We start from the raw sequence: 24,565 nt of genomic DNA, 5'->3' as shown, positions 1-24,565 counted from the left end.
TAGTGATGGACTGGGCAGTAGGGCAGGGGGAGCCACGGGTAAATCGACCTCTGAACTTTGTGTCTGCAGCTAGGTGGGTGGGCAGCCACTTGTGGAGGCAGCAAACCATGGAGGAGAACTGAGCTCTGGACTCAGGCTGGTGTCTGGTATTTGAGTATCAAGCCGAGGAGTCCTGCTCATTTGGACTTGCAGTTCAGGGAGGAGCTGAGTATTGAAACAATAAGCCGGGGGCCATCTGCATGTGGATGGAAATGAAGCCACGGGGTGAAGGACTACAGGAACAGGACCTGGACTCCTTCATTAGCTGTTAGGTGTGCCAGCAAAAGTATGGGTAGGCAGCCAGATGACAGAGGACTACTGACGTCAGTCCTGAAGGCCTCTGGGGGCATGGCGGCGAGCAGACTATGTCCGTATGCTAGTCGAGGGTCCTAGCCTGTGGGTAAAGAACCTTATTTAACCGCAGTGCTATACCAACCATGAAATTTCAGAGTGGCCTTTTTGTCAATTTCCAGTGTCCCCAAGGACAGAGGGCTGGGTATGAGCTTCATGCAAATGCTGGTTCCCTTCATGGTCATGCATGATTTTCTGCTCCTGTGGGCTATTTCTCTTAGGATGGGGGAGGCAGTGAAGTATCCCACAAGCTTTCAGTGTCTTCTCATTACATCTCATTGGCCAGAAATGGTTTGTATTTCCATCTTTTAACCTTTCAACCAAGATATCCTTTAAGTTGCTAATTAAGGAGGAGAGGGTGGACCAATTATGGATGGGGCACCAGCATCCATCTCTACCTCCCTTAGGGTGTTTGCTCTAGTGTGGGGCTGAGAAGTCAAAATCACTTCTGTCAGACTTCCTGGAAGCAAGAATGCTGACCATACATTAAATTCTGCCACTGGAACACACTTGCCAGGGATCTGGATGGCAGAAGTGGGCAAGGCCCTTCTAACCTTTGACTCTTGTTGCTGTCAAGATGACCTTGGAGGGACGGAGCTCTGCAGCAGCATTACAACACAGGCTACCAGCAAAGCAGAGATGGAACTATCCAGGTATCGGTGGTGGCCTCCTGGTTCCTAGACACACCTGTGTTGCTGCTTTTGTTTTGTTTTTGACAAAATCTCACTATGTGGCCCTAGGTTGCCTTGAACTTACTATGTAGAACAGGCTAGACTGGCTTGAACTCACAAGAGATTTGTCCCCTTCTGGCCTCAGTGTGCATTCCTGACCATCATCACCTCTTAACTGGAAGAAAAGCTGAGGACTCCCTCCATCCTTTCCCACAGATCTTTCCAGCAGCCAATTCCCTGCGTTAACCGCCTTCTGCTTCATAGAGATTTAACTAGAGTATAAGCCCCAGATCTAGCGAGCATGGAGGTTGTTTCTGAACTGGACACCACAGCAGACCAGGACAGTGTGTAGTCCCAGAGGCTGTAGGAGGGAAGCTAAGGAATGCCACGTCTGCCTGTGCTCCTCAGATCACATTGGGGAATGTGTGTTGCGGAAGGGTTGTCTCATAAATGCTGCCATTGTTGGAGCACTGGAATGCTGTTCAACTCTTAGCCACATGTCCCAAGGTGCACTAGGGGGTCTAAACACGGTCCTGTCAAAGGTCTGGAGGCACTGGTGAGTGGCCAAAGTCCCTTTAATATCCCTGAATTGCGTTACAAGTAATACTGCTGAAGGTGGGGAAGGAATAGGGCTGGGGGGTGAGTTGGGGGTACGGCAAGGGAGGGTCCAAAAGATTTAGCATGCATGGGAAATTATTGCTGTCAGAAGTTCCTATTTACAGGGTCAGCACCCTCCATAATTGCTTCTGGTGACCCCTTTCTCTCCCACCACCTCTGCAGACTCCCTCCGGGAGCCTGGGGCCTAATGAAGCTCCACCCCTCGGAAACCCTAGAGAGCAACCTGGAGAAGTCTGCAGTCTCCACCCTCTTTTGTGGCTAGGGGGAGGGGAAGGAGGTCTGAGTGTCCAGGACTCTTGCCCAGAAAGGGAACGCAGAGGGACGTGGGAAGAGGCGTGTGCTTAAAGCAGAGGGGGCCGGGCCGGTGCGCGCGGAGGTGTGTGCTTCGGTCCTCGCCCGGGCATGCAAAAGCGCGGTGGAGGAGGTAGTGGTGGCCAATAGGCGCCTGGCTGGCAGTCCCGGCCCCTCTGCCCGGGAGAGTTGCATAGTCGTGGCCGGGAGAGAGCACTCCTCCCGGGAGCAGGCCAGAGGCCCCAGCGGGGTCCGGGGCTCAGTCGGTCCCTGGAACCTGGGGTCCCTCTGAAAGAGGAATAAATACGAAACAAAGAGAGAGGCTCCGGAAGGGCTTCCTGGGCCAGGAGTGGAAAGCGCAGAAGGCCGGGGACCTGCCCCTAAATAGGACCTTCTGATGGCCCCTCCCCGCCCAGCTGAGAAACAGCAGGCTCTGCCTCCCCCCATTTCTCCAGGCCTAAGGAGTTCAGGCTTTGATAAGGGTGGGCTACTCCCCAGACACATAAGGGGAGGAGCAGCGAGCGACGGCCCCGCTGACTCTGCCCATTAACTTCCCAGTCCAGCTGGGGAAGCCAGACAGTCCCTGGGTGAAGCCGAGAGATTAAATAGAATAATAAATAGATAAATAAATAAATACACAAATAAATAGAGGAAGGGGCCCTGCTGGACGAGGGGATGTGTCCACGGGTGAAGTGCTCCAGGCTGTCCTCTAGCAAAGGCGGAGGCGAACCTGTATTCCTGGGGTGAGGGAAAGTGCTCAGATAATCTCGGAAATCGAAGCTCCAGGCCTGAGGCCTAGACAGGAACTGTCCTGGGGCAAGAGGGGAGGGACACCTGAGAGGGCAGAGCCCTAGGCTGCCTCCCAAGTCTGTTCCCAGCTAGGAAAACTGAGGACTGGGGAGCTACTAGAGGGAGGATGGAGTTGGAGAGAGCAGGATGTCTGATAAGATCTGGAAAGACTGAAAATGTCAGGTGGAATTGTGTGTGTAAGTGGCTGGACCTTAGGCCCAAGCATGGAGGGGCTCAGAGATGGACAAGCAGAGGACTCCAAGAGTGGTGAAGACTAGATTCCTGGATGGACACACACACACACACACACACACACACATGGAAATTCAGCAGAGACCCAAGGGATTGGACTGTGTGGACAGGGAAACTGAGGCAGATAGGAAATCAAGGGTACATTTGGGTTTAGATTGAGGGCTCCAATAGAGGAATGGCCAATGACTCAGCTGAGAAATGAAAAGAAAGATCTAGTTAAGGAGCACAGCCTAGAGTCGGGGCCGGAGAAACTTCCAGCGCTGAGACCTGGAAGAGGTACGGACCTGGTGCCTGAGTTGGGAGCCTTGAAGGCCAGACATGGGGTCAAGGTCCGAGTGGTGGCCAGAATGGACAAAGTGGGTGGGTGCGAAGGGAGATCCGATGCAGGAAATGAGTGGTGGGTTTAGTCGGGGTTGAAAAGAAAGTTCTAGGCCAAGATGGGGTTCACCCCCACCCCCACCGAGGGTGCAGGCAGGGGAGACGCAGACTGAGGGGTGGGAGAAGCCTCTGCGGGCATCCCGCCTGGCGGAGGCTCAGCTGGCCGGGCCGGCGGGAGGCGGCGGCTCGGCGGCTTTCACGCACGCGGCCTCGCAGTGCTTGTGGAGGTAGGACTTGAGCGCGAAGCTCTTGTCGCACTGGCGGCAGCGGTAGTGCTTGAAGGCCGAGTGCGTCTGCATGTGCGCGCGCAGGTTGGAGCGGTCGGCGAAGGCCTTGCCGCAGTGCGCGCAACCGAAGGGCTTCTCGCCGGTGTGCGAGCGCATGTGGCCCTGGAGCAGCCAGGGCCGGGAGAAGGCCTTGCCGCACACGCCGCACTTGTGGCGCAGGTTGTGCGTGAGCACGTGCATGGCGAGCGCGGGCATGGACACGTAGGCCTTGCCGCACGTCGGGCACTTGCGCGCCAGCTGGCTGTCCAGGCTGCGGTGCGTCTGCTTGTGGCGGCTCAGGTTCGACGACGTGGCGTACGTCTTGCCGCACTCCGCGCATGCGTGCCGGTGCCCTCCGCCCGCCGTCGCCCCCGAGCGCCCCGCGCGCTCCCCGCCGCCGCCGCCCGCGTCCCCTGCGCCCGCCGCGTCCCCGCCAGCCCCGGCCCGGCGCCGCCGCGAACGCCCGTCAGAGATGAAGAAGGCGTCCATGGAGTAGCTGTCGGTCACGGCCGCCTCCCCGCGGAAGTAGCGCGCCGACAGGCTGGACTGTGGGCTCTCGGGGTCGCTGTACTCTTCGGACGCCGCGGCCGGGTAGGCGGGCTCGGCGGGCGCCAGCTCCAGCCCAGGCTTCTGCTCGCCATCGTAACCGCTGGGGGGCAGACAGTGCGCCACATAACCTGCGGGTGACAGAGAGGGGTTTGAGGCCGAGGTGGGGCGGGGGTTGTTCCCCGCAGGCCGCCCTACACTTGTGCAAGCCCAGCCAACGTGGCAGGAAACCAGTGTCCCCCTGACAGCCTGTCCGCTCGGGTCTAGAATCTCCCTCTGTTGGTGCAGAGGTTGGCTCATTTCTGTCCATTTGCCCTTCACTGTCGCAACTACGCACAGCAGTGGAGGTAGCTTTTCACTGTGTGGAAGGAGACTGAGGCACAGAGGGACAGGCAAGCCATCTAAGCTTGGAGCAGCCTCTGCACTCCAAAGACGTCCTCCCACACCCCAAGAATGGTCTGCTTTTTCACCTCTGTAACACGCGCAAATCTCTGCCTCTTATTTTATTTTTTATTGTAAGGAGACAAAGCAGCCCTGGCTGCCCTGGGACTTGCTGTGTAGTTAATTAAGCTGGCCTGGAATTCACAGAGATCCTCCTGTCTCTGCCTCTCAGAGTGCTGGAATTAAAGGCATTCGATACTCCAATGGCCTTTGCCTTCATTGCATTTCGTGTCTGCAAAATGGAGCTAATATGTGGTGCATGTGTTGCCCCAGGTACTCGGGATCGAAAGGGAGGCTGAAGCAGGAGGATCATTTGAGGTCAGGAATTTGAGAGTAATCTGAGTGGACTGTGAAAGACTGAAAGACAGTGAAACCTTGTCTTTAAAAATGGTTGCTTTGAATGCAGCTTGTAATTAATTGGATACCCAGCCCCAGAGTCTTTGGCAGACCTAATATAAAGAGATGGGTGATAAACGGGTAAGTATTAAGTACTCACTGTATGCCAGCCTAGACGTCATGCTTTACAAAGTTTAACTCAATGGTCATAGGAAATAGTATAATTATAATTCCCATTTCACATATAAAGAAATTGAGAAAGTGCACAAGAAGTGTTATGTAAATGTTAGCATAATAATTAGACTTCTTTCTTTTGGCTTGAAAAGGAGGCTTCGATGAAGATTATTTGTCTGCCTCTCCCCCTGCACGTTGAATTCTCTAGGACTGAGTCTGTATACTCGGCCCCAAGCCTTGTGTATATGTGTGTGTGTGTGTATGTATGTGTGTGTATGTATGTATGTGTATGTGTGTGTATATGTGTATGTATGTGTGTATATGTGTATATGTACGTGTATGTATGTGTATATGTATGTGTGTATGTGTATGTATGTGTATATGTGTATGTGTATGTATGTTTGTATATGTGTATGTATGTATGTGTGTGTGTATATGTGTGTGTGTATGTGTGTGTGTGTGAGATACAGACAGACACACAGACACAGATGCTCTCTCCACCTGTTCTACTGGAGTTTAGACCAGAAATCCTGTCTGTCATGTGTTTGAGTGATTGCTGTATGGGCAGGTTCTCTCAGGGGACTCTGTAGGGGCTTCTGGAGAGCAGGGGCCACCCCATTTGTCTCTGACTCGCATGGCCTCTTCTGATCTTAGTCCCTTCCCTGGGGACTGGGCTCCTCTGAGAGCTCCTGGCAGACATTGAGCAAACTTGTCATCCAGCACTTAATTACCAAGTGTTCCCATTGTCCTCTGATTCCAGAGAACAATAGAGGTTCTGCCCTTTCCTCAGCTTTCACAGCTGAGGAGGGGCAGTCCCCTTTGGCCCTCTCCATCTGACATCAGGGACCTGGACCGCCCCTCTGCCCCTGGCTTCCCCCATGAAGGAGCAGCTGGCCCTGTAAGCACAAGCATGGTTCCAGTCACGTCTGGCAGGCTGGGCACTTTGGCCAGCCTCTTTCCCTTAAAGAACCTGGCTCACCACCCTCCAGGCCTCTGCCTTTATTGGCATTTGGGATGGACACAGGTTGAAATCTGGACACACTGCACTTCAACACCGCCCGTCTGTGTCCATTTTTCTAGGTCCTATCTATGGCCTGCATAGGACCCTCTGCACACAGAACTGACTGGGAATCATGGTGGATGACTCAGCAGGAAGGTCAGAGGCAAGGGGACAATGGTGGTGAGTGTTTTTTAATTCAAGAGGTAGGGTGACTGGCCCAGAAGCACTCATCCCCTCTCCCATATGGTTTCGATCTGGAAGGCCGGGACTGCTCATGCCAGGAGCCTGTCTGACACTTTTGTCAAAGGCTGCGTTATTTATTTTGTTGGTATTCTCAGACCCTCTCCTCCTTCACCTTCTCCACACGGTGTAGTGAGCTGTTTACTGACCACTTGCTGGGTGCCAGGCCCTGCACTAAGAGCTCCACTGCCCCGACAGGGTTTCTCTGTGTAGCCCTGGCTGTCCTAGAACTCACTCTGTAGATCAGGCAGGCCTTGAACCCAGACATCCGCCTGCTTCTGCCTCCCAAGTGCTGGGATTAAAGGTGTGTGCCACCACTGCCCGGCCACTGCCACTTTTGAGTCCTTACAGAAATCTCTGATAGAAAAGGAAGCTGAGGTATGGAGTGATGGGACTTTGCTCATGGGATAGAACACAGAGTGGAACCCACTGCATCACTCTGTTCCTTGTATCTTAGGTGACACTCAAGGACAGGGTAGTGGCTGGGCCCCCCCTGTCTCCAAGACCCCAGCCAGTGGCACCTAGTGAGTACATGCGGAGTATCAGAAATGTGCCAGGCAGCCTGGCTCACCAGCCCAGCAGCCAGGCTGTCAGCCATCCTGTCCTCCTCTCAGGACAGGTCCACACCACACAGGCCTTGGAAAGGGGAGCGCAGTTTGACTCCAGGACACAAGTGCTACAGCGGAATGACCTAGGGCAAGCCATGTGTCTTTCTGTGTCTTGGGTCCCTGTAAATGAGGTCTGAGATGAGATCTGTTGGGAGTGGTCATGTGATTTGCTCTGATCATGTGACCAGCACTTTAATTAGTTAGTTAGTATTTTCAAGGCAGGGTCTTATTATGGAGCTCTGGTCATTCCGGAACTCACTATGTGGACCAGGCTGGCCTTGGATTCACAGAGATAGCCTCCTAAGGGATGTCATTAAAGATGTGCATCACTCTGCCCAGCAGTGACCACCACTCTGTATGCTCGCTTTGTAATGGATGGTGACAGATTGGTTAAAAGCATAGCTTTGGAAGCAGTCTGTCTGCATTGGGCTCTCACAATATCATTTCCAGCCGTGTGATTGTGGTGGTTTGAAATGAGTATTTGGTCCCAGTTGGTGGCACTGTTTGGGCAGGTTTAGGAGGTGTGGCCTGAAGAAGGAAGTATGCCACCGGGGCAGGCTTTGACGTTTCAAAGCCTCACACCATTCCCAGTCTGCTCGCTTTGCTTTGTGCTTGCCATCAAAAAATGTAAGTTCCAGCCTCCTGTTCCAGCCACCACATCGCCACTCTGCCATCATGGACTTGCACCCCTCTGGAGCCATAAGCCTAAATAAAGTCTTTTATAAAACGTTTCCTCATTCAAGGCGTTTTATCATAGTGACAGAAAAGTAACCAATGCAGGGCCTCCGCTGTCAGCCCATCCCTTGCTCTCTCTCCTTTCCTTCCTTCCTTCCTCTGGACTTGAGCCCAGGGCCTTGTGCATGCTAGCCAAGCACTCTGATTCTGAGTTACATTCCCGCCCCATAGCTGTGTGACCTTGGACAAAATACTTGACTCTGCCTTTACAATATCAGTAGAAAACCCTTGCTGTGATGCCAGGCTCTCTTCAAAGTGTTTTGCATGTGTGAGTGCATTCTATCCTCACAACAGTGTGGTTTACCAAACACCAAGCCCCAAGGAAGGTAAGTGATGGACCTGGAGCCCACCACTGTTCTAGGGACTCGCCTGGCCACTTGTTCTCTAACACTGGATCACTGTTCCATTTTTCCCTAGCTGGATTTTTGTGTTATGGTCTCCTTAGCTTCTTGCCGCTTCTCTCTGGGCCTCTGATTCCTCCTCTGCGTTGTGTAATTTCCCTATTATCATGTTCTGATGAAAAAGACTAGTGCGTAGTAGGAGCTCAATGATTTTTCCTACAGCTCTGGTTCAGATTCGTGCTGTCTGTGGTGCCCTCTGCTGGTCACTTGCAGCACTGCGGCATCTTATCCTGATAACAGGCTCTCTATGGAAATAGGGATTCCTCAAACAACAGCTACTCATTTGCCTAGAGCTACTTATGGGATTGCCTTCAGGACCAGCACCAAGGCCCCAGGCTTGATGTCCCGTGGCTGTGAGACTTTATCATCAGTTATGAACGTCATATGACGACACTTTGCTCGGCCAAGTTAGGATTGGGTGGCTCTTTGTGATAGCAGGTTGCTTAATCTCTCTGGGTTCAGCCTGCATGGGAAGAAGGTTGACTAGGATGCACTAAAAACTTCCGTATCATGGTAAAGTCAATCTCTATGTGCTGTCCTTTATCCCCTTTACAACCTACTCCTCACTCCCTTTCTCTTCTGATCCGCAGATGTCTCCCTATATGACCCTGGGCAAAGGAGTCAGAATCGGCCCACCACATCTGCACAAGGGAGTTCATAATGGAAGTGCAGGAGGTAATGCATGTAAGGAGCTCAGTCCAACCCCAGGCCCATGGCATCCAGACACTCAAGTCATTGTCATTATCAGTCTTTTGTTTCCTGATGATGTCCAGAGACGTAGTGTCTCAGGCTGCTGTGTGACCTTGGATGAGTCATCTTTTGTGTGAACCTTGGAAGATCTTTAACAACACTATACCTCAGGCCTTCAACCCTAGCACAGAACCCACTCAGAGTTGGGATATAGAAGGTTGTCCTCTAGCTGACGAGCAGAGAAAGGTCTCTTTTGATTGGGTCCTGCTGAAGTGGGCCACTTGGCTCAACCACTGACTCCTATCCACAGTTGTGTGACCTCAGGTAAGTGCTGGGGCCTCTATAGTCTGAAATCCTCGCCCCCCCCAAGGACAAAGACCAGAAGAACCTCTCCTATGCTTATGGGGAGGACTCGGAAGATGTGTATGCCACCTGAGAATGCCCAAGAGTCTGCATGCTTTGGACTACAGCATCCATTAAAAAAAATCTGGTGCTACAGGAGTGATAGAGAAATGATAAAACTTAACATGCTGGGGCCCCTTTCCACTGCCTCATGTACCTGCCTGATCCTAGGGTGGGAGAGGACGTCTTACAAATCCTACTGTGTCTGCTGGCCTAGCAGGCAATACCAGCCAGCCCTGGGAACAGGTGCTACAGCATGCCAGAAGCCTGGTAAGGGCAGAGGACTCTCCCAAGGTCACTAGACAGGGAGTCAGGCTTCAGGATCCGTAGCCAGTAATTTCTCCAGAACACCAGAGAGAGACTGGAGGCCTGCAGAGAAGGGAAGAGAAGCAGCTGGGTGTGTGTGGGAGTGTCTTCCAGTAGTGCCACACAGTTGGCCTGTGTCTCATGGGGCAGTGATGTGATGGAGTGGGAAGAAACTGTCACTCTGGAAAATGGTCCAGCTTTCTGGTTTTTCTGTACATGATACTTGACCATAGCGACTCACATTAACCGAGTATTTACTGTATGTGAGGCCCTTGCTGAGACTTACAGCATCAGCGCAAGTCTAAGGTCGTATCTTCCCATACCTTTCTGCAGAAGCTGGAGCCTGGAGGGGGCCTTGATCCCTGGGGTCATACAACAAGCTCTCATCAGAGCCTGCCTGTGGCCTCCTTTTCTTAAGTATGGGTCCAACCCAAAGCTCTTGTCCCCCAAGACTCCCAGGGTGCCAAGTTTCCCCCAGGGAACTTCTAGCCCCGGGTTCCTCCTCCCTGTACTGAGATGGGCAGAAAAGGGGGCTGCTATGTTCCTGGAGAGGACTCATCCTGCTGCAGTGGGGGCCATGGGGATGCTGCGTGGGTATATTTAGAGCTATTTCTTGCTGTGCCAGGGCCTCAGGCCTCAAGAATCAGCGCCAGCCAGCTGAGCAGAAAGCCAGGTCTGTCAGCAGCAAAGCAGGATAAAAATAGTTTCTCCTGTCTGCTCACAGAGCTGGGCAAAGGGGCTGGGCACCTCCCCCTCCCCCTATTACAGCATCTTTGTTAGCTGTTCCCTGGGCACTGGACCAGAATGACACCCACCTTCTCCAAAGGCCTGGCAGCTGGTACCTCGGAACATCTGCCCACAGGGGTGCTGGGGGCAGAGTGAGGGGTCTGGCTGAATCCAACCAGGGCTGTAGCACCCGGGACTGATGCCTACTGACCCAGACCCAAGGGGCTTCTAGAGAATTCCAGCTCTCCTCCCCCACCCTGGCTCCTGAAATTCCCTGTTTTCTGGGCTTTCCTGACAATGACCCAGTTCCTGTGGCTCATAAGGAGGCCCACAGCTCTGTGGGAATCAATAGGAGAGACTTTACAAGGGGCTGTAGTGATAGAAGTATGTGTCTCCAGGTCTGAAGGTGTGCTGTACATGGCCCATCTCCTCAGTGTTTCTGATTTCTGCCCTAGAAGGGTACAGTCAAGAGTCTCTTCCAAAGTCCTTTACCTGGAGTCTGGCAGCAGATGCCCACTCCAGGAGAAAACTGTGGGAAGGCCTCCAGTTCTTTCAGCAGCATCCCAGCTAATTCCCAATAAGGCCCCCAGGCTCTGGGCCCTAGAGCTCCCAATATGGATGTATGACAGACAGGCCCTACTGCCTATGCTCTTTAGAGTCCTCCATGCCTGTTATGCTCTGTAAATGGCAGCAATTCTTCCAGGCTGCCCTCCCTTAGCACAGTGGGTATGTGTGCACATGTGTGTGGCCCCAGAGATGCTGGGCTGTGTACTGCGACTGACCTAAGGGCCTTAATTCCCCTCCTGCTCTCTCAGGAATTGCTGCCAGCCTCCAACTCTGCATTGGTCCCAGATTCCATGTGGATATTCTCCCATACTCCCACTGAATCCTGACAATTCATAGGGAAACTAGACTCTTCTGTCATCAGTCAGAGCTCCACTAGGTCATGCTTAGCTGTTCCTTTCTTGAGAGAGAAACTGAGGCTAATGAAGATGAGCTAAAGCTGTACCCCAAAATTCTATTCCAGCCAGACTTGAGATGGTTCTGGAATGACCTTAGACTGGGAATTGGACCTAGATCTTAGCCCTGGTCCCAGAATCTTGAGCTGGACCAGTTTCTAGGCACTGAATATGTTCTGAACACCACATTTGGCCCTGAAACCTTAGACACTGACCTTGGATGCAGTCTGTGCCTAGTCCTCAATCTGAAGTTGGATATCAACAATAGACCTGGACATGTAAATGTCTTTAATGTAGACCTCAACTCTAGACCAAGATCAACATGCCAAAGGCCACATGGTTTCAAACACATGGTCCTGTTGTGTGTCCTTGGGCACCTACCCCACTTTCTCTGGGTTCCCTCTGCTGAGGGATTGGGATAGCCCTGTGCATCCCCAGATGGACTTTTTAAGGTTTGGGAAGAATGTGCTAGAACTGAGTCCATTTAGCTGGGCTCCCGGGCCCAGCTCTGGAGCGACTACTCGGCGCCATCAGAGGCAGCAAAAGGAAGTGGAAGCCAGTGTAATGTGGTCAGCTAGATAAGCCCATGGGTAGGATAGGAGCGCTCCTCAGCCTGCTGGGGGAGGCTTAATGTAGCTGCAGAGGGCAGACAACTGTGTTATTGGATCGGCATTGATCCCTGTCTGCCAGGGAGGGTGCACTCTGCGAGGGTGTGGGTAGGACAGGGTTTGGGTAGAGAGGGGGGCCTTGGCTCCCAGCTGGAGGCTAGAGGCAAGTGTGAGGGGAGGTGAACACTCCAGGAGATGTCCTTGGCAGTGGTCCACAGAGACCACTGATAGGCAGGCAGTAAGCAGCTGCTCTCTCTAAACTGCAGAATCCCAGCACAGAGCAGTGGGCTCTGGGGCTGAGAGAGAAGGCTTGCTAGAGTTGGGGGGTCTAGGTTTCAGGAGGGGGGAGATGAAGGAGAGTGTGAGTTGGCATTTCTGTGCCCAGGGGCACCCTGGAAGCAAGAGAAAAAAAGGTTCCCAGGAAGGAACCAACTGTAGAGGGGTCACAGGAGCCAAGGGGAAGAAGTTTGAAAGGCTGGGGAAATTAGGTCTTGTCTCTTTTTCTTGTAGGGGTTCTAGAAGACTCTATCCTGAGTTCTTCTTAGTTGGAAGGAGTGTCCTTCCCTATTTGAGGTTCTGTGGGCTTGGAGTCAGTCTGGAACCAAGTACATTTGACATTTATTTTCAGAGGCTAAGAAGGGAGCAGAAAAGAGTGGGGAAGGGAGTGTGTGTGTGTGTGTGTGTGTGTGTGTGTGTGTATGTATGTGTGTGTGTGTATACACACAGCACGCGCACACACACACGCATGCATGAGAGAGTATTTGTAGGGGTGTTCTCTAGGAACTCTCTAGAAATTTTAGGCACTCCCAGAGCTGGAAGGGTACACTTCACTTGGGGGCCTGTGCATTTATAAGGAACCTTATTTGACTTCTACATCTACAGTTCCCCCTTCCACACCCATCACCCCCAGTCTCATCCTAACCCTGCATCCCAAGCTGCAGAAATGGCTTGTAAGAAGATCTTTCTAATAACTAGAACTACTTCCAGCCTCAGGCCATCCCTCTGCCTTTCTCTTCTCCCTCTATACATTCCTCTTTCTCCTCATCTCCCCCTCCCCTCTTTCTCCTTGTTTACCCAGCACACTTACACATGCTGGGAGAGAGAGAAAAACTGTCAGCTCAGCAATTTTTCACACTTCCCTCAAATGCTCAGCAAGGTTATTTCCGGCAGAGCGGAGAGACAACGGGCCACCAGGAGCCAGCAGGCTCTCTGAGGACCCTCAGAACACTTATTCATGCAGGGAGCCCTCATTGCACAGTCTGGACCACACCCCATCCAGGGAAGAGGCCCTTGGAAAACAAGGCAGAACAGACCCTGTTTTCTAGTTGAAAGGCTAGAAGGGCCATCCTTCCTGATTTCCACATTGACCATTCACAGCCAGCAAGACAAGGTGGCCCAGGCTAGATGACCTATTCTGCCATCAGACAGCTGACAGAGACTGAAATCTGGGAAAACTTCCCCTCTCAGACATAGTGGGGGTGAAGAGATCCCCCAAGGAAACCATGACAGTGGATCTCAGCATTTCCTTGGGCCCAGTGTCTTCCACATTAGTTAACCCTCCACAGAAACAGAGCCTATCAAACTTGGAGGGATGCTTGCTTAGTTCATGACATCTAAACTTTTGCACTCTGGGCAGACTGAGGATCAGAGAATGGAAGTCACTTGCCCAAGGTCACAGACAAGTCACAGACCCAGAACTCTGTTGAGTTCCAAGCCAGGCAGGTGGATAGAGCAGCTCTCTTGGGCTTCCCTGGAGGCAAGGGAGTTGATCCCTTTAGGAAAGGGACAAAGACAGAGGTGGTTTTAGGCTAAACCTGGCGAGACCTATATAAAGACAACTCCATCTCCATCTGTACTTCCCATCATTCACCAAGGGGCTTTTTCTGAAGCCTGTTTGGACTGAATTCAAGGCAAGGCATTCTCCTGCCTCCCTTCTGAGGAACAGCCTGCAGTTTTGGCTGTGCATGAGAAATTCTCTGGGTTTCTCTGGGTTTCCTCAGCTGGCCCGCAGACAGGATCAAGCGGGCCTCAGGAGTTTTGTGTTAGTCTCCTAAGGGATCCTATGGATTCCAGACCTGTGGAGACCTCACTTCCTACCGGCACCCAGCACAAGTTCCCCAACCTTGGCACAACCCAGGTCCACTCTCTGTCCTATCAGCCATCTGGGCTCTGCCTTCTACCCCAAGGTCCCGGGGGTCAAGAAAACAGGATAGCAGAGTGGGAGATGTGGGCAGAGCAATGGGGGGGTGGGTGGGAGGGCTCTGTAGCTAAGTGGTGCCAGGAGCTAACGGCTCTATGAAGCATCCTTGATCACTGTCTAACTTCTTTGACCTTGATGAGGTCACAGAGACATTTGCTCAGCATCTTCTCTTTACCTGGCTTGGCAGAATGCTGGCATGTGGCTGAGTGCTTGGAAGTCCCCTAGAGTGCGGCAGGGTGCCCAGTTCAGACTCTTAGTGCCTTGCTCCTCGATTTTCTTCCCCACCCCTGTGATGTCAGATGTCTCACTACCAAAGTAACCCCTCCTTCTCAGACACCTGTCCTGGAGGGGCTGCTGAGTGCTATTATGATCGCCCCTTGGTGTGGAATAGGTTCACAGAAGCACCCCACTCTTGCCCTCTGAAGGTCACCCCCCTTTGGGGCTTGCATGACCTCTTGTCCCCCAAATCCTTCTCCTGACAAGAACTTGCTCTAAGAAGAGATGGGGTGTGGGGGTGGGGCAGGATGTGGAGGGTTTCAGAGGAGCTGTAGTTTTGGTTGTTGGGGTAGGGTGAGAAACTGTAGAGGGGGGAGTTCAGTCCAGAGGACCAGGAGGTATGCTGGGGAAACCCTTTCCAGTAATCTCATCCTTTGAGTCCCTAAGACAGGCCCAGCCTTTGGCAGGCATGTGGTGGAGGGTAACAAAAGAGTTGGAGAGAGGAGGGCTGGAGAGCACTTGTCTGCCATTGCCAGGGGGGAGTATGGTTGAAAGGGGGGCGGGTGCTCCCACTTTCCTCAGAGAGCCAATCTTCTCTCCCAGGGGATTGGCAGTCCTGGTCCCTTACCTTCCCACCAGGGAGCACGCAGGCAGCCAGTCTCTCTTCCTCAACAGTGAGAGGGTACTACAAGCCACCCCCACTAGCCTTTTAGGGGCGTCCTCTCTCTGTCACCCCTCACTCCAGCCGTATTCTAGGGCCACAACTTTGAAAGTCCGGGCTGGAGCGTGGCTGCGGGATGAGCCGACCCTGCCACTTTCCTTTGTACGACCTAGCCCCAGCCCCGCCCGGCCGGTCCTCTGGAAGTCCCGGGGGTGCACTGGGCCAGAGACGTCTCCTCCGCGGTTCCCTGCTGCAGCCCAAGTTGGGGGATCCTCCGCTTCCCTCCCCCAAGGTTCCACTCACCGTTGTCCCCCGGAGGCCCGCGGGTGCCGGGCAGCACGTAGGCAGTCTCCAGGGGGTGGTAGGTGGGGGCTGGCACCCCGCTGCACTGGAAGCCATCCGCTTTGATCTTCTTCACGAGGAAGGAACGCGGCATGGTGCAGCCGGGCGGGGGGCTCGCAGGGCACGGGAGGCCCGGTGGGGGAGGCGGCCGGCCGGCGCGATTGGCTGTCGGCGCAGGCTTCAGCACTGGACAGCTCCCAGCGGGCGGGCGGCCGCGGAGCCGGCGGGGTGGCGACGGTCGCGGCTCGGGCTCGGGTGCCTCTCGGGCGCGGCGGCGGCGGCGGCGACGGCGGCGGCGGCGCGCACACAGGCAGTCGCTGGAGCTGTGCTCAGCACTCGGCTGCCGGCTTTATATGGGACGCAGGCTGGAGGAGATCAGGTGGTCCCCCAGCAATGGAACTGTTCAGCGCTCTAATCCATCAAATGTCCCCCAGGACAATCACTCCGCACACGTTCCCCTGAACCGGCGGTGGGGGCAGGCCAGGCACAGAGAGGAACGAGCAGCGAGCAGGCAGGAGGGGAGAGAGTGAGAGGAACACAGGCGCAGAGAGAGAGAGAGAGAGAGAGAGAGAGAGAGAGAGAGAGAGAGAGAGAGAGAGAGAATGAGAATGAATCAGAATATGTGCGTGTGTGTGTGTGAGCGTGCGCGCGCGCGCGTGTGTGTGTGTGTGTGTGTGTGTGTGTGTGAGAGAGAGAGAGAGAGAGAGAGAGAGCAAGAGAAGGACAAAAAGACAGGAGAAACAGACAAGAAAGGCACAGGGAGAAAGTGGCAAAACACACTCAGGCACCCGCAAGAGATAAAGAGAGATCAGGACACACACAAAAAAGGATGCTCTCCACACACACCCTGAGGGGGATGCGAAGAAAGGGAAAGAAAGGTACTAAATAGAGGGAGAAGACAAGATTGAAGGGTGAGCGGCCCGAGCAGGTGGAATTCAGGCACATGAGGACTGGGGAGGAGGATTTAAGAGTGAGCCGGCCAGCCACCACCCTCTGCCTGTAGCCGGCTTCCTCTGCCCCAGTTCTGAAGTGGCAATGTGGATGCCCAGATCTAACTAGTCTCCCTGCCCCCAACTTGGGCTCCTACTAGAGCCCCCTGTTGGGTTTGGGATTCAACTTTCTTCAGAACTGGTGGAAGGAGAGGGTCCCCCATGCGGATGACGGCCTCGCTCAGCCGGTCCTGTTCCGGTACCCAGCTCAGGCGAGAGCTGCGAGAGGAAGTGAAAATCGCCCAGTAATTAATTTCCCTGCTGCCGGGGGGTGGTGGTTTTGACACATCCGAGGCTGTGTCTTTCCCTGAAGCGGGGGAGCAGACAATAGAGACACGTGGACTGCGAAGGGAGAAGGGGGAAGGGAGGGGGAGAGGGGCTCCTGCTGGAACTCTTTGCAGGTCAGCTCCTTTGTCTCTGGATGGATCTAAGTAGAACCCCCCGCCCCAATCCAGTCCAAATCTGGGAGAGGAACCATGCCTTGGAACTAAGAAACTGGAAAGCTGAGTCTTCTGCTTAGAGGCAGCCAGGCAAACCTCCGGGGTGGTGGATCAGCCAGAGCAAATGTGGGGTAAGGTCAGTGTGCCGGAGTCCCAGTATTGGACTCTGGGGATGCAGGGCTCTTCCTGGACCATATCATCTATTATGGATGTAAAGCTGATGGAGTGGGGATGTCCTTGGGGACTGGGTCCTCTAGTGCCAATTGGGAGTGGAAGACCAAGTCACACAGCGAGTCAGCAGCAGTTTCCAAACCTTTAAGTGTCCTCTGGCACCTTGAATTCAAGGGCTATGATAGTCCTGGAAGTGTGGCTAAGAAATCTCCCAGTAACAATTGGGTACCTGATCTTGCCAAGATTCTGTACAATCTGGAATTCTCTGTTTATCTTTCTAGCTACATTGCATACTGTCCTGTCCCTTAGGACATTTATTATTATTATTATTATTATTATTATTATTATTATTATTATTATTATCATCCCTCAGATGACCTTGACCCTTAACTGATGGTCCTCCTCATCACCTTGTACTCCAGCCTCCAGGCTTCTTCCAGCTTCTTAACCTGGCTACTCTCTAGGACTCTGTGAAGGATGACAGTGTGTCCTTTACCCCAGCTAACCTTATTGGCTTCAAGATTGAGCCCTCCTATAGAGGGTGGCCTTGACTTCTACCACTGTAGACAAAGCCAACTTGCCTACCAGTCTCTGAGCCTATAAGGTAAGGAATGCCTATACATAACACAGCATACTCCCAGCAATGTTCACTGGGGTCTCCCAGCACTCTTACCATAGAGTTGTAGAACCTTGGGCAAGTTGCCCAGCTAATGTGTGCCTCAGTTTCTGCATTTCTAAATGGAAACAATGCTTGCTCTGCTGGCTCAAGTGTTGCTGAGAGCATTATAGGAGTTGTCACCTATAAAGGGATTAGGATGCTGATTGGCATAGAAAGTTCCCCTAGCCCCCACAGTCTTGGAGTTGATATCCAAGGACAGTGACTAAACACTGAACAGGGAATGTGTAAGTCGATCCTATCCTTCCAAAGGGATGTTTAGTGCTGAGGGGGTGGAGGGGACCTAAGCACAATTGATGGAGGGTGCTGGGGCCTTTAGAGAAGGACCTAGGGCAGGTGACACTTAGCCAAGATGCAAGCCAGCCACAGAAAAAAAGACAAGCAAAGACAGTGTTAGAAGACATCCCTGGTTCAAAGGTTCTAGGACAGCAATGAGCTTGAATTTGCTGAAGAATGAGAAGTGGCTGGTGATTCAGCTAGGAAGTTGGCTGGGCCGGATTGCAGGAGTGCTCACAAAGCCTGGAGTAAGTGACGAATAGGTGGACAGCAGTGACATTGAGCCCAAGACATTGGCCCTTTTGGATGCTGGAAAACATTGGCTCAGTCTAGAAGGAGCTGTCTGTGTGCTGTGGCTCTTATTTGTGGTAGTGTTATATGTACTCCTTGTTCTGTGCTGGCTTTGTTTCCTCTACGAGTGCCCAGGACACTGAAGACAAATAAAACAAGTGGGTACCCAAAGCCTCACAGATGCCTGTTCAAAGGTCCCACCACTCCAACATCCCATCTCAGAGAGGGCAGAATAGAGCCCGGACTGCTTACCAAGGCCCCAAGGGTGAACCCCAGTGTCTAGGAAGAAGCTGGATCTGGACTCCTCCTTCATTGGGATTTCCCACTAGAAAGGCCATAGATTGACTTGTCTATTCACTGATCAGTAATGTCCTCACAGAGGTGATGTCTTTCTGTTCACCAGTATCCAGCCAGGGGTGAAGCCCCAGGCCTTTGACCGCATTCAGGAGGTGACTTGGACATCTTTAGCTGCTGTGATGGTCTTAATTGTCAACTTGACACATTCGAGAACCACCTGGAGAGTCTCAATAAAGAATTGTTTAGATCAGCTTGGCCTCTGATAGTGCCTACAAAGGCTTTTCTTAATTGCATTAATTGAGGTGGGAAAATACAGCTCACTGAAGGTTTAGGTCCTGGACCATATATGAGAGAAAAAAGCCAGCTGAAGACAAGCACTTAAGAATCCATTTCTCTCTATGCTCTTGACTCTCGGTGTAACTAGCTGTTTCAGATCCCTGCCTTGACCTCCTTGCAATTGTAAACTGTAACCTGGAATTCTGAGTGGAAATAAGCCTGTCTCCCCTGACTTTCTTTTGCTGTTGCTTTAGATTCCATGTGTATATGTGTTTTGCCTGCATTGTGTGTATGTGCACTATGTGTGGTGGTGCCTGAAGAGGTCAGAAGAGGGCATTAGATCTCCTGGAACTGAACCCAGGTCTCCTGCAAGAGCACTAAGTGCTCTTAACTGCTGAGCTGTCTCTCTAAATCCTGTAACTTGATTTTTTTGTCAGCAACAGAAATGAAGCGAAGATAGCAGTTAAGAAGAAACAAGAGGACCCGAGGTTCAAAGTAACTCTGTAGGATAATGGTGAACTATACGGTGGCTTATAGCTTTGGCACTAGGACACCAAACAGCTAGGAAGTTGGCTGGGCCAGATTGCAGGAGTGCTCACAAAGCCTGGAGTAAGTGACGAATAGGTAGACAGCAGTGACATTGAGCCCAAGACATTGGCCCTTTTGGATGCTGGAAAACATTGGCTCAGTCTAGAAGGCTCTGTCCCATCTTTCCCCACATGAGCTTACTACTTGTCCCCAAGTCACATAAAATGAAGAAGCACTCTATTCCCAAGGGCATCGATACAGTATTGAAGTCAGAGTGAGAATCCCAATTGGCCTGAGTGGAGACGAGTTTCCGAGAAGACCTCTACGGATGTGGATGCCCACATGGAGAGAGCACATGGCTTTATGTTAAGGATGCTGAATCTAGAAATCTGTTACAGCTGCTTTACAAATGTAAGCCCACATCTGAACAAATAGGCACAGAAAGGAAGGCAGTGGCTGGAACTTCCACCGTGTCCTCATGCTCCCTTCTCTATTTTCCCCAAAGAACACAAAAACAGTTCAATCCAACAAACACTCCTCTGGAATGTTTCTAACTACCTCCAAATTAAAGAAATTAAGTTCAGCAAAGCATGTCAGGATGTCCATATTGTCCTTCTGACTTGGAGGCAATGGCATTGCTGCAAGGTTGCAGTGACAACCAAATGCCAGCACACTGGTGCAGTGCTCAGAGCAAAGCCTGGCCCACAGTAACAGGATCTCCACTTGCCTGAGCCTTGGCACAGCCTCCTGGGGGAAGGCCCTACTACTGGCCTGTTAGGCAGATTAGGGTGAATGACTGGCTCAAGACTTCCTGGTCCGAATGCAGAGAAGCCAAGGCGCACCGCATATCTATATGACCCCCGACCAACTTCCTTCCTTGAAGGTTTAAGTCTACCTTCAAGCTGTGTGCCTAGCTTACTCTGTCCTCACAGCATCTCCCTCTGTCCTGCCTTGCATCTGGTCTGGACGGGAATCTCAGCTGTGTGACCTTAGGCGGCTGGCAGTATGATCTGAGGTCACCCAGCATAGCTGTGACAACGGGGTGGGCATCAGGAATTTGCACCCGTCACTCTAGGGGCTAGAAGGAACACAATTATGGAGCTGAGAGCTTAGCCCCTACCATATTCTTCTTTATCCCCTCTCCTTTCTGGGCCCCAGCTTTCTTGTCTGTTGAATGGGAAAGGGACAAGATGGTCCCTGAGCTGCTGTCCGGAGCTGATAATGGGATTCTGTATGAATTCCAAGGAGCAGAGTGGCCACAAAAGCATCCGCCCTGCACTGATGGGCTCTTTTCTCCAGGAAGCCGTTTGCACTCTGCCCTGGGTCTCAAGTGCATTTTATCCAGACTCTCCTCCTTAGAGAAGGGGAGGGATAAACCAGAAGCATCTCAAAGCCAGACCCTGGTCTTCAGAGACATGATAGACACCAATCCTGCTTGTGTCTCTCTGGTCTTTCCGGAAGCAGATGTGAGGGTGGAGGTGAAACCAAGGAGGGGTCTCCGCCTGTGACCACAAGAGGACAGTCTCCACAGGGTTGTGGTCTGGCGCTGGGAATCCAGAAGAGGAGGAAAGAAAAACCAAAGCAGAGCAACTCTGGCTGTGGCGGCTCAGAAGTCCTGGTAAGCCCGACTTCCGGTAGAGGACTCCCACCTGGCAAGCTGACTTCCGGTGGAGGAATCCCACCTGGGCCTGAGAGATTAGTCCCGAGGCCTCTGCTGGACACTATGGTGGATGGCGAAGGGGCTGTGAATGGAGGATGCCAGAGAACTCAGACCAGAGAAAAGTCCAAGGACATCATCTTGTGGCTACCCCACGCTTTCCTTTATTCATATTGTAAACAGAGTTCCAGGCTGCATGCCAGGGACAGATCGATGTACTTAACTCTTACACTTACCCTGGAAGGCAGACAATATCATCAGGCCCATTTTACAGCAAGGAAAATTGAGTTCAGAGAGAGTAGGTAACGTGCCCTAGGTTTCACAGCCTGTTACATGGTGAATTATAATTCTCCTCAAGCAACCTACTCTAGACATTGGGCCCTCACCACTCCACCACACTGCCTCCCTCCACTCCAGCTGCAAAGACCTAGGCAGAGATTTCTGGGAACAAAACCACAAAGGGTAATAATGCAAACAGACGTTTCCTGAGTGTCTACTGTGTTCCAGGAGCCCAAGCCAGCTAGCCATGCTGATTACCTTACATTATCATTGTATCACCCTCTCCATTTTTGCAGATGAAGGAACTAAGGCTCAGAGAGTTGCTTCAACTCACCCAAGGAGACCCAGCTGAGAACCTGACTTAGTCTGATCAGAGAGCCTGACTACAAAGCCTTCATCATAAACCACCAGAGCCTCTCTCTAAGAGACCCAATATGCCAGCGCTGGGTGAGTGAGTGGACTCCTGCAGAGAATGCCCCTCCCCCTCCCACGTCTGCTGCTTTCATCATATCCCCATCAACCTCTTGCTGGGCAAGAGGCAGGAGCTCAGCAATCAATCAAATGAAAGACTACGTTGCCGTGACCACGCCCCTCTGCTCACCTTTGGCCAAGGCCAGGTGGTTCTTGGAGTGCTTACGCTTTCCTAAGCATTGGGATATCACTGGATCCCTGCCCTGTCTCCGACACTCTGCCAAGTGTCTTTCCTTCAAAGTTGGAGATATTTCTGTCCCTGAAATGCTCACATCTCAGCATCTTGCTGAGAGGTCTTTTGGAAGAGACTGGCTGGTGGGAGGTTGATCGCCATGCTCTGCAGGGCTAGGGGACTTGGGACAGGGCTCTGCACCCGGGCTGGGCTGAGTGTGTGTGTGGCTCCGACTCCTGTAGGAGAGCTTCACTTGCAAGCGAGCCAGATCAGAGGTTCAAAACAAGGGCCCGGGGCATCACAAGCCATTTATGTGAATGTTTTGTTTTTCAAGACAGGGTTTTTCCATGTAAACCTGGCTGTCCTGGAATTCTCTCTGTATAATGAGGCTGGTCTCCAACTCACAGACATCTGCCTGCCTCCCAAGTGCAGGGATTACAAGCTTGCACCATTACTGCCCAGCTTGAGTGCTGTGGACTTTGAATTCAGCAAGCCAGATTTTTAACCCCAGTACTGCCTTTTCCAGTGGGAGACTGAGCTAGTCGCTTTTGCACTTTGGTAGACTGAGGCTCATGGTAGCAGTTGCCTTGTCAGACTTAGAGAAGTGTCAGCCTTCAGTAAAAATGGATCATTACCTGAGCATCCTCAGAGGTCTGGACACCATCACTTCTCATCCCCATTTGACAGCTGGAGAAACTGAGGCAGGAGGCAGCAGAGTGCCTTCCCTGGATTATCTGGGCTCTCTGCCAGGCCAGGGTTGGCTCTCCACCACCAGTGATGGCCTCTCCTGCCCCTTTCTCTCTCTTCCGCACTAGCTGAGCTCAGAACCATCCGTGGCAGATGTGAAGGCGGCTGTCAGAGCTGCAGAGTTGGCATTTCTGGGGCTCCCAGGGTTTCTGGCACAGAGGAATCAGCCTCACTCAGCGCCTCTGGCTCTGCCTCCTGCTTTCTGCTTTGCTCACAACCCAGCTGGACTCCATCAGCTTCTGGAGAAATCTGGAGACTATCAATAGTCACCTGTACTTGACCCCAAACTTGCTAGGGTAGATGACCCTTAAGGGTCAAACCCCTCAAATGTCCCCACTGTCTAGCCTTCCCTTTATCTCATACCAGATGCAGAGGGATGGGCACACAGGAGCTAAAGACATGGGTGATCTTGGTTCAAATCTGTTCTGATGCTACTTAGAAACCAAATACCCTAGCCAGAGACCTTCCTCTTTGTACTTCTGCCCCAGACAGGAACAGTTACATCACCCAAACTCACGTAAGAGATGCGAGATGTCCCAGCCACTCTTTTATAGTTCCACTCATGTGCTTTTGGGCCCAAGGAGCTTTTTCCTCCATGCTTCTGGCCCTGTGGTAACCAGTTTCTCATGTTTAGACTCTATGCTTCCAGCTGAGACAGCACCTCTGGGGTATGCAGATCTCCAGTTTCTCTGTCCTCACATCCAGGAAGAGCCTGGGCATGCTCATATTGGTGTCCAGTTCTTCACATGATATCTCAGGGGACAGTCTCAGTGTGTGCCCACGGTGTGATCCTATCAGAAGCACAAGACAGGAGTCTGTGCATCCTGGTTACTTCCTTAAGTCCCGTCCAGTTGGTTGATGTTCTCAGAAGAAAGGACTCAGAACTGAGTGCAGAATTCCAGAGACAGATGAGAAGTCACAAAGAGAAAAAAATGGCCCTGTCTTTATTCCCAGCTATATTTTTCTTTTTTTCTGTTTTTTCAAAATTTATTTTTATTGTATGTGTATGGGTGTTTTGCCTGCATGTGTATCATGTATGTGGCTATGGCCCACAGAGTACAGAAAAAGACATCTGGTCTCCTAGAACTGGAGTTACTGACAATTATGAGCCACTATATATATAGCTCCTAGTAATCACATTGGGACAGAAGCCTTCTAGGAAAGGCTGTGGCAAGCGAGTGAGATCCCTGGAGATGGCCCACTATTTTGCATGGTTGTGATGGGTGCTTTGGAAAGCCACGTGCCCATAAACTTTGTCCAAGAATTGCTTCTCGATGCTGATAGGCCTTTCCTGCCACTATTACATAGTCTAATGATGCCTGGGCATCGGCCCACCCAATTGGGCAAATTTCCTGCAGATCAACATGAAGATGAACTTTCATGAATCAACGCTGTTTAGATAAATTAATGACTTTATAGCATTCCTGATTTGATTCAACTAATCTTAGGGAGAAAGTTGAAGGAGATGGTTTTAGTTGTTTTGCCAGAAAGATGTAATAAAGTTAGAATCAAGAATAGAATGTGCTCCCTCCTCATAGAATAGTAAGTAAAGGCTGCATGATAAGCTTTCATAAATTACACTAAGAATAGAAATAGGCTTTGGACAGATTTGTGATCAAGGAAAAACATTCATTCTAGGTCAAGTCCAAGGATGAAGCCACAGGTGTGCGCTATGATAAAGCAAGGCCATGTGAAACTGTTGCTTTGAACTTATACTGAGCTTATAGAATAAAGTACTGCTTTGAACTTACTATTGACATCCTCCTGTAACTCCCCTTTTGTGTAATATTTTGTCTATGAGGTAATTTTAGAAAGAATGTTTGTCTAAGAAGGCATAAAAATACTGAAAGGAAACAGAGTATAGCTGTTAGGGCTCTGCTCCATCCATCAAGTGTATATCTGTCTGTCTATACATATGTACACCTAAGAGTTAAAAGAGGCCGGGCAGTGCTGTCGCACACCTTTAATCCCAGCACTTGGGAGGCAGAGGCAGGTGGATTTCTGAGTTCGGGGCCAGCCTGGTCTACAGAGTGAGTTCCAGGACAGCCA

At 51.8% G+C, this 24,565-nt stretch overlaps 1 protein-coding gene and 1 long non-coding RNA gene across 2 annotated transcripts; one reads left to right on the top strand and one right to left on the bottom strand.

Moving 5' to 3' along the window:
* Nucleotides 1-1,618: 1,618 nt before the first annotated feature.
* Nucleotides 1,619-15,848, bottom strand: Scrt2 (scratch family transcriptional repressor 2). The gene is made up of 2 exons (XM_031372249.1): nucleotides 15,208-15,848; nucleotides 1,619-4,332 (listed from the first exon to the last, which is right to left on the bottom strand). The coding sequence occupies exons 1-2, from the start codon at nucleotides 15,338-15,340 to the stop codon at nucleotides 3,545-3,547; spliced, it is 921 nt and encodes a 306-aa protein (XP_031228109.1). The 5' UTR covers nucleotides 15,341-15,848; the 3' UTR covers nucleotides 1,619-3,544.
* A 760-nt stretch (nucleotides 15,849-16,608) lies between these two features.
* On the top strand, nucleotides 16,609-24,266 carry LOC116092441. Its single transcript, XR_004119267.1, has 3 exons — nucleotides 16,609-16,811; nucleotides 17,269-17,450; nucleotides 19,100-24,266. It is a non-coding gene; the product is annotated as an uncharacterized LOC116092441 (long non-coding RNA).
* The last annotated feature ends 299 nt before the right edge of the window (nucleotides 24,267-24,565 follow it).

Source organism: Mastomys coucha, unplaced genomic scaffold (assembly GCF_008632895.1).
Source record: "Mastomys coucha isolate ucsf_1 unplaced genomic scaffold, UCSF_Mcou_1 pScaffold15, whole genome shotgun sequence".
Lineage (NCBI taxonomy): Eukaryota > Metazoa > Chordata > Mammalia > Rodentia > Muridae > Mastomys > Mastomys coucha.
The sequence above is the reverse complement of the archived record's forward strand: the minus strand, read 5'-3'. Positions and strand labels throughout refer to the sequence as shown.

Excerpts from the sequence above, each read along its gene's own strand:
- Scrt2 (XM_031372249.1), bottom strand. The coding sequence starts at position 15,340 with ATGCCGCGTTCCTTCCTCGTGAAGAAGATCAAAGCGGATGGCTTCCAG. Across the intron at positions 4,333-15,207 it reads CGGGCCTCCGGGGGACAACG|GTTATGTGGCGCACTGTCTG; the intron begins GTGAGTGGAACC and ends TGTCACCCGCAG.